The sequence below is a fragment of the Brassica napus genome, chromosome A3 (genome assembly GCF_020379485.1).
Source record: "Brassica napus cultivar Da-Ae chromosome A3, Da-Ae, whole genome shotgun sequence".
Taxonomy (NCBI): domain Eukaryota; kingdom Viridiplantae; phylum Streptophyta; class Magnoliopsida; order Brassicales; family Brassicaceae; genus Brassica; species Brassica napus.
The window spans coordinates 20484913-20494355 of NC_063436.1; the positions used below are offsets into that span (position 1 = coordinate 20484913).

Sequence of the window (9443 nt, forward strand, 5' to 3'; positions counted from 1 at the left end):
CATGTTTGCCTTGTCCTTGCTGTTTGTATGTTTCTTTAGAAGAATGAATCACTTTCTCTTGAATCTTTTTGGGCCAGACCTCTGAATTTTGACTCATTTTGTTCTGAGAATGCAGAATTCGAGCCTGGCCTTACATAGTCTGCTAAATGTGGCTTGATGAATTACAGTTAGCTGGAATGGATGGAGATACCGAATTTGGTCCAAGGATCAAATTAGCTTTGTTGATTACAAAATCTTGAGAAAAGTAAGCATGGCTCTAGATATGCCATGTTTGACACAGTAAGTATCTTAATGAAACTGTGTTAGTATTTATCAAGCTTGTGAATAAAAGACTTTGGATAATGAAACTGTGTGTACTCTGTTGTAACAGTGGGAAGCGTCCCGGTGACGTTATAATTACTTGCGAGTTACTAGAAGTTTCGGGCAGAAAAAGAAACAGTGTTGCGTTAAAACAACTGATGAATGAGATAGAATATGCATTGGATGGTGTTGGAGTCGGATATCCTCGGATATTGAGGCTCTGTCGTTGCGTTTCCAAATTGTTGCAATCAGAATTCAGAAAGCAGGAGATGATAATCTCATTTCGTAACACTTCATATTTTGCTGGTTTGTTTTGTAAATATGGCACAATGACTACTACACTAGTAGTACATCACCAAAAGGTTTTCTCTGTCACAATTTAGTTTTTTTTTTTGGGGAGTTCTGTATATGTGAATAGGTGAGGCTATAACTAATTTTGGTTGCTCTCATTCAAACTTAGATTGTTTTGTCATCTTTCATGTAGTGTTTACGTTTGCATTTTGTAAAATTGTTTTATGAAAAAAAAGACTGAAACTCTTTGTTCACCATAAAAAAAAAAAAAAAACTGAATTCACCATGTCATGCCTACATTTCAAGATACCAGGTATACCTATGTATATTAATGATGGCAAGACCTTATTCATGCAAGACTTTAAACGTTAATAATTGGTTGACACCTGTGTGCACAGTTGTACATAAGTAAAAAATAAAAATGGTGTAGGCCACTCACTCTTATCCCCATCTTACATTGAATCTAGAATCTAGATTTTGGAGTGATGTATTTACTTTATCTGCTACCATATTGATATTACGTAGTAATGTTCTCTTCTTTCCACATTTGTATGACAAGCCTTTTAAATAGTTCAAATATCATTTCAGTTACACCCAACTGTCAATTGCAGGTAATACCTCAAATCTGAATGTAAACTCATTGTGTCACTCACACACAGATAGATTCATCAAGACTATGTTCAAACAAGAGATTCCATTACACATGGGTATACATATATAACTCACATGATATGTATGTACATCAGATTACCCCATCCCCGGTCTAAATCTGCTGAAGAATCAACCGTGACGCAGCCTAATTTTCATAGTAAAAGCAGTAGCTGTACACAACAACAAACACACCCAAACCCAACCAAAAGAAAAACAGCCTCTATACCAAAGAAAAGTAGTCACCAAACATAAGAAGAAACCTGCTGGTCTTCTGCTACAAGAGGAGTCCTACACAAGGGGCAAGTGATGTTCCAATAGTCTATCCATTTCTCCACGCATGTTTTGTGAAACAAGTGTCCGCATTTTAGCTTGTTGACCTCTGAACCCTCTTCGAATTTCGTCAGGCATACCGAACACTCGCTGTCCTCCTGTTTTTGGCACAAGCTCTCGAACTTGAGCGTTGGAGTCCTGTTCCTGAATTCCTCAAGGAAACTCTCAGGCTGGCAGATCCGGAAATCGAAAGTCTCGGAAGTTGGAATCTCTGAAGATGCTACTGAAGAAGGAGAGAGACGGATTCCTACTAGGTAAAGCACTGATCTGACAATGCCTTTGAACATGGAGATTGATAATGCTGCGTTGACTAATATAATGCATAGCATTCCTTCTGATGGACCAGGAAGGCTTGATAGACCCATCTTGTGATCTGGACAAAATAAACAACAGAAACTTGCTTCAAACCGAACTCAAAAGACATTGAGGAAATGTTTTGTTTATTTATTTATATATTCACTTTTGGTCTCAAATGAAACTTGAAACCAAGTTTGTCCAACCCTACACAGCTAATCTTATCAAAATTTATATATAAAAATTTTTACAAAAAATAAGAAAAAAAATTTTACATATCAAACTTTCCAACTAGGCGTAGAGAGACTCAATTATAGACTGAGAGATTCCAAATGATTCGAAAATAAAAATAATTTGCCAGAGTAATTCTTGAATCCACACAGATGATTCTCATTTAATCAAAGCTCATGTCAGTGAGTCATACAATATTTCCCTCTAAAGCAAGGAACTTGGATGAAAACTTCAGTAATGGATTCAAGATTTGACGAGTTAATCAAAGAATTTATCAAGAAACCAAGAATCAAGAATTTTTCTGATAAAGCATCAACCTTTTTCCTAGCGAAATTACAAAGGGAACAAATGAAAATCAAGTAAACAAAAACCTGGAGTCAAAGTATGAAAGGCGATGATGGTCACTGATTGAAAGATATAATTTACCTTAATACCCTTTGTGTGTGTTTTCCTCTGGTGAAAGGTAGTGTGTGGTGTTTCGGAGAATCTGAAAAGTGAGAGATGGGTTTGGTTTGAGTGCTTCTTCCATTGTTATTTTATAAATAGTTAAGCACATCACAGAGCTTCCAACATCTTTAACCAGAGAAGCCTTAACTATGGTTAGTCGACCCAGTTTATTCTATCTCAGCCTTTCGTGTTCTTGGATTTAACCATGGTTACTTTATATCATCAACTGTACTTCCTTTGCAATTTTTTATTTGCTCTTCTTTTTTATAATGATATACACATAATCTCCCCACAGGCTAATAGAGTAGACCATGTTTCTAAAAGAAAATATATTAATTTTGGTGTTGATGATAGCTTAGTGATTTGTACGATTGTTAATAAAATTTTTGTTATAATATATAAAATATCATTGATATTATTGTTTGTCTTTTCTTTTACATTTAGTTTATGCACGAAATCGCTCGTTAATTTTTCAGATTATACAAATATTAGAGAAAAATAACAAAAATGATAGATAATCTTCAAGTCTTAAAAATATGTCTTTAATGATAACTAATTCATTCAAACCTTTTGAGAAGTCTGGTCATGATGTTGGATCTTGAATCATTGAAATTAAAAACTTGCAATATGTTCTAACAATGTTGATAGATTGTGTGTTGAATCATAGTTCCATAGTCCATGTTTGTTTTGGAGGCTCTTTCCGTACCCTTCCATATATATTGAATTATGCTTCATAAGTCCAAGAACCATCCACTAAACATATGTTTTATAAACGTAAGGTGTCAGTGAATGATGAAATGGTTGCACTTCCTTAGTTTCTTTTGTATTCGTTTTAAAACACGCTTTACATTCACCTTCCGCTTCCGTGATTCTCCTAAATAGTTTGTCATCACAAAATTTTCACAAATATCATATTACTCATGGACAAAAAGTCTCTCTCCAGTTATGAATCTTCGATAACATTTTTTTTTCATAATAGATAATCTATGTTTATATAAACATTAAAAATGGGGAAAATAATGGACATGAAAGTGTAGATGGTAATGTCCAGGCCTACAAAACATGAAAATATTCAAAATAGCATGATTAATATATTCATTTACTTCCCCACATCGAAGGTAATAATTATCACATTGCATATAACGATGTGTTAAGTTTCGTGTTACCGCAAAATGTCTTGTTATAGTCTACCACATAAGATGACATATCTTACAATCTGCTATACAAGATGACATATCTTACAATCTGCCATATAAGATGACGTATCTTTGGAAGAACACTTATTTTTCAAGAAAAGACTTGAAGCTTTGTGATGCTAGTTTCAATTACCATAGCCTCATATTCACGGTTATAATATTCGTTGCCACATTATAACTAGATTTTATTGTATAATCAACATTATTTTGTAGCTTCAACAAAATTTATCACCTCGGGTGAATTGCATAACGGACAAATTCTGAATAAATGGTATATCATTTGGTTCAAAACATATCTATATTTCACTCTTTAAGTTGATCACTGTCATCTTTGGATGAACAACCAAGACATTAGGCCGAGCTGGTCTCACATGACTCGTTGGAATCCATGGATCCTTCTATGCTTTTATTTCAATCTAGAATGCACTTTTATCAGATATCTGAAAATGGTAAGAGCATAGCTACTGATATACTTGTCCAAACATAAGAAGAACTATCAATAGCAACTGAATACAAAGACAAACTTTGTCTATAATACTTTCCACACAATACTCTTGTGAGAAGAGGATATGAGAACCGTACCATACACCATAGTTGTTTGTCAATAATATCAAACTAAAATCATAGATCATACAAAAACCAAAACCGCCTTTCTCTTTTTGGCAACACAGATTTTTTTTTCATTTGGTTCAATACATCTCTCGTTTATGTGGATTGGAGCTCCACTAAAATCATGCAATAGCACTCGCGAACTTTTCACATATATCCAATGATAAAGGAAGTTGGACATAACATAGATTGGAAAAGGAAAGATAATAGATTTTATAAGAATATATTTTTTCCTCTTGATAACCACTGAAAAAATCATTTATTAATTATAGATTGTAATCTATTTTTGATGAATGCAAAAATATTACATTTCGATTCACTAATATCTTTTGAAATTCTCAAGTAGAATTTTAGTCCGCTTCGTTGTCACTATCCAAAAAGTTATGATCATTTGTTTTATATCACCAAACACTTAAAACACTTTCTTACAATATTTACTTATATATATTAATTATATTTGTTTACCCTAATTAATATAGTATTTTAGAGTAAACAATAACAGAAAGTAAAAGTGATATGAAACAACTAAATGATATTTAACTGAAAGATTATGAACAAAACCACTATTGAAAATGTTATTCTTAACTATTCTAATATATAAAATACACAATTATATATATCGACAACCAATTACAAAATAAAATTGAAACCTTTTACTTTCGTGAGAAGTATCAAACTCATACAAAAGAAAAATGCTAAACGTACAAATAAAAGGTAAATAGGTAATCATATGAAAACTTGGTTTACCAAAAACCTACTTATTTTACAGTTCTATATCATTGATGTTAGGAGTTTTCAAGGCTCCTAAGACAAATGTTGTAGTATAAAAGATTGTCGAACCAGTTCTGAGGGATATCAAAGCACCGAGAATGCAAGTACTCACTTAATCTAAGTGCAACAATGATTTAGATGGGTTTTAAGCTATGACTAAAACTAAAAAACAATAACAGAATGATACTTTTTGACTAAGGGAAAAGAGAACTCATGGGTATAGGGATTAGACCTTGGGTGATCAAGTATCGAACTAAGGATGGCAAATGATCAATCAAACTATCGACCTTAAGCCTAGACACAATTCTAAGCAAGCTCTATGTCTAGATGAATGCTCATTTGCTAACATATCTCAAACATCAAATGTCTTTGGTTGAATAATATGAAAGCAATCATTACTAACAAGTTTATTAGCTATCTTAGCACCTTTAACAACAAATGTCTTTGGCAAAGTATACTAAAAGCCTAGGAGAGTTGTCTCGGGCATTTCATCGAACACCTTTCGGGTGAGAAATGCCTAAGGATCAACAACTGAGTGGCCAACTCAGAAGATGCATTATGATTACTCTACTAGCAAGGAAATATGAATGATCTACACTAAAACATCCTAGCTCTAACCTAATCACCCTTAATCTCCCTAACCCATGAATTCAAAAGGTGATTACTCACTAATCTCCATGATTTCTCTTAAACCCATATTGGATTTTAGATTAACCATGTAGAGAAATAGATAAGAAATCAACAAGAACACAAGATGAAAGCAATGAAATCTGAATCAAAAGAGGTTTTTTACTAGTTCTTCTCTAGAAAAGAGATTATCTTTGCCTCCAATGGCTTACAAAGTACTTAACTTAGGTTTAGAAAGTGTAAAACATCAAAACAAATGACCAAAAGGTCCCTGAAAAATCATAAGTTTCGTCCAAGCAAAACACGCGGAGGGACTTCGTGGTGTAGCTCCGAGACGTAGCTCTGGGTTGGGAGCTACCTTATGGTGTCGCTCTGGAAGGTCCCTCCAGGCCTATGTTTTGGCCTCCAAAGTGATGAAAAGGCGAGTGACGTAGGGGTGTAGCTCTGGAAGGTCGCTCTGGGTTGGGAGCTACCTTATGGTGTCGCTCTGGAAGGTCCCTCCAGGCCTATGTTTTGGCCTCCAAAGTGATGAAAAGGCGAGTGACGTAGGGGTGTAGCTCTGGAAGGTCGCTCTGGGTTGGGAGCTACCTTATGGTGTCGCTCTGGAAGGTCCCTCCGCGATGCTCGACCAGGATGGATATGCCTCTAGTAAATTGATCATAACTCCTTCATTACATCTCCAAATGACTTGAAACCACTTCCATTAGAAAGCTAACTCAATTTTCTGTGTCTCCACAAAATCTTAGCAACAGAAGATTTCTCTAAGGCCTCCATCCATGCTCATCTTTCACCCCATTTTGGATCATAATGCTCCCAAACATCTCAAATCACTCCATGGCACACTCCAGCACCTAATAAGGACAATGAATGCAAAATGCAACCTAGACATGGCTAAATCCTAATCTATATGATGAAAATGCTCATGGATGAATGGATAAAACAATGTAAATATGCAAGATATCAACTCCCCCAAACTTGTTCTTTTACTTGTCCACAAGTGAACTTTCTAGAACTCATAGGGAGAGAGGTTGAAGGTGGGAGCACATAGCCAAAAGAAACACAACTAGCACACTCTCTTATTACACTCTAGCTTCTCTAGGCCTATCTTAACTCTTTTTGTTCTTACACTCATCATCAAGCATCCACACATTCAAATCAACCAACTCTCACATTCATTAAGCACAAAACATCAGGTGAATTCTTGCAAATGGTCAGTTGGTCCAAGTCATTTGGTTGGGTAAGGGAAGGCTTTTATTCAAGTGATTCAAGAGATTCAAAACATATGATCTTTAAGGTGGTTTACTCTCGAAACAAGTAGCCTTGACATTGCACATAATATATCTAAGAAAGGGATCAACTCATGCATACAATGCTCAATCTCCATTGTTCTACCCTTTTCCCAAACAAACAACTACACAATCATTTCCCAATGTCAAACCCAACTCACATCTCTCACCAAAAGATCCTAAGAACATCAACTCTTTCTCTTTGAAATCTACAAGGGATTTTTCACAACCTCAAAACATTTCTTAGCTCTTAACAACTTTGCTAGCCCCCTTTTTCTTTTCTTTTTCTTTTTTTTTCTTTTCTCTTTTTTTTTTCGTTTTTCTTTTTCCTTTATTTTTTTTTTTTTTTTTTTTTTTTAGGCTGGGGGCCAAGACTTTTCAAAACTTGAGCTAGAGGCTTCTCTACTTATCCCAATAAAACAATTCACTTAAGCACAAAGAGTCTATTCTTTTCCTTTTCATTCCTCCCAAATCATAATCACAACACTCACCCCCCACCTATAGCTAGACAATAGAGTGCCCAATCTAGCAAGAATGAAGATCAAGCATTGTCGTTCCCGATACTCTCAACATTATGCACATGTAAGACTTTCCGAAAAAGGCCTCACTCATCAAACAATGAAAGCTTAAAAGGAGGGAAGGGTTTTGGGAGTGGTCTACCACTAGAGTTTGTCAAAATAAGATTGGCATAAAGGATGTGACAACTCAAGTGTGTATAGCCATGACTCAGTACACAAGGGACCATGAGCAAGAGGCATTAAGTTCGTTCAGTTCAAATAAGGTTGTAGTTGGCTTCAAAGACTGAGTTTCAGCAATCAACAAGTTTCAGGAAGAGTTTTCAAGGCTCGAAACATACAAGTCTTTTTGAGAGGTGCAAAAGCTACTCAGGTGCAACGTAGTGTTCTTTACAAGGCATTTAAAATCATTGCTCCCAATGCAAGTGAATGCAACCTATATGCTCTAGACTCTCCTAGAAATGCAAATGATGCAAACTAAATGATTGTTTTTTTTTTTTTTTTTTATGCAAATAGGTATGCAATGCATGACTCAATGAAACAACATCAAAGCAAACATGATCAAATACTTGGTACCTCCCCCAAACTTGAGTTACACAGTCTCTGTGTTGTCAAGTAGAGAGAGATACCGAAAAGAAGACTAATATGCAAAAAATGAAATGGTATATACAAGGGAGTGTGGTGGTTTACCTTCTATAGGGAATGAGTAGAGGGAGATGCTCCCTCCTCGTCGTCCTCAGGTGGTAACTCTTCAAGATGCTCATCAGCAGGAGTGGCCATCTCTTCAATGTAGAAGGCTTGCCCGAACACAGTTGGTTTCCTCATTTTCTCCTTAATGTCAAAGTGGAGGATGTTCTCTTTACCCAAATGGAGATCAATCGTGCCTTCCTTCACATTAACAATAGCTCCTGCTGTAGCTAAGAATGGCCTTCCTAGAATCAATGGGTCTTGAGCCTCCTCACCCATCTCAAGCACCACAAAATCTGTAGGTATCTCATACCTTCCAATCTTCACAGGGAGGTCCTCTAAGATGCCCACAGGGTACTTCACTGAACGATCAGCTAACACCAGAGAGAGTCTACACTTCTTGTACTGAGTGAATCCAAGCTTCTTTGCAACAGACAAAGGCATCAAGCTGACACTAGCTCCCAAATCGCAGAGACTTTTCTCAAATACCATAGGTCCAAGAGCACAAGGTAGTGTGAAGCTTCCTGGATCCTCTAATTTCTCTGGAACATCAAGCCTCTGGATGATGGCATTGCACTCATGGGTAAGAGTCATCATGCCTTCCATCTCCTTCTTCTTTGCAGCTACAACATCTTTCAGGAAATTGTTGTATTGAGGAATCAACATGAAAGCATCGATGATGGGCATTGCAACCTGAGCTTCACTCATTTGCTTCTCAAACAGAGCCTTGTACTTCTCTAGCAGCTGCTTCTTGAATCTACCAGGGAATGGAAGTTTGGGTTCATAGGGAGGAGGAACAAAAGAACTTTCACTTGCTGGAGTTACAACTTCACCATCTTTTACTGTCTTCTTCTCTTCCCCAACCTTTCCTTTACCTTTGGCTTCCACTATCTTCTCCAAGATCTCGTCATTGATCTTCTCATCAACAATCACCACTTCATCATCTATGTTGATGGCAACCCCCTCACCTAGTTTCTCAGCATCCTTGGTGAGGGTTCTAGGAGGTAACTGTTTACCACTCCTAAGGGTGATAGCTTTGGCCTCCTTGGGGTTTTGGTCAGACTTTCCAGGTAGAGATCCTTGCTGGCGATTCTGGTGAGTGTTCATGGAAGCAAACTGATTCTCTAAATTCCTGACTGTAGAAGCAAGGTGTGAGAATTTGTTGTTGAGCTCATTGTAGCTCCCATCAATCTTGGTATGAAGGTTCT

General features: G+C 36.4%; 1 protein-coding gene across 2 annotated transcripts; it reads right to left on the reverse strand.

The window, feature by feature from the left end:
* Positions 1–1268: 1268 nt before the first annotated feature.
* LOC106361820 (probable E3 ubiquitin-protein ligase XERICO) lies at positions 1269–2767 on the reverse strand. 2 transcript variants are annotated; one of them, XM_013801626.3, is made up of 2 exons: positions 2524–2767; positions 1269–1945 (listed from the first exon to the last, which is right to left on the reverse strand). In XM_013801626.3, the coding sequence occupies exon 2, from the start codon at positions 1935–1937 to the stop codon at positions 1482–1484; it is 456 nt and encodes a 151-aa protein (XP_013657080.1). In that variant the 5' UTR covers positions 1938–1945; positions 2524–2767; the 3' UTR covers positions 1269–1481. The 2 variants fall into 2 exon arrangements, with proteins under 2 accessions (XP_013657080.1, XP_048632567.1); XM_048776610.1 differs by having other exon boundaries at positions 2469–2638.
* Between the last annotated feature and the right edge of the window lie 6676 nt (positions 2768–9443).

Excerpts from the sequence above, each read along its gene's own strand:
- LOC106361820 (XM_013801626.3), bottom strand. The coding sequence starts at position 1,937 with ATGGGTCTATCAAGCCTTCCTGGTCCATCAGAAGGAATGCTATGCATT.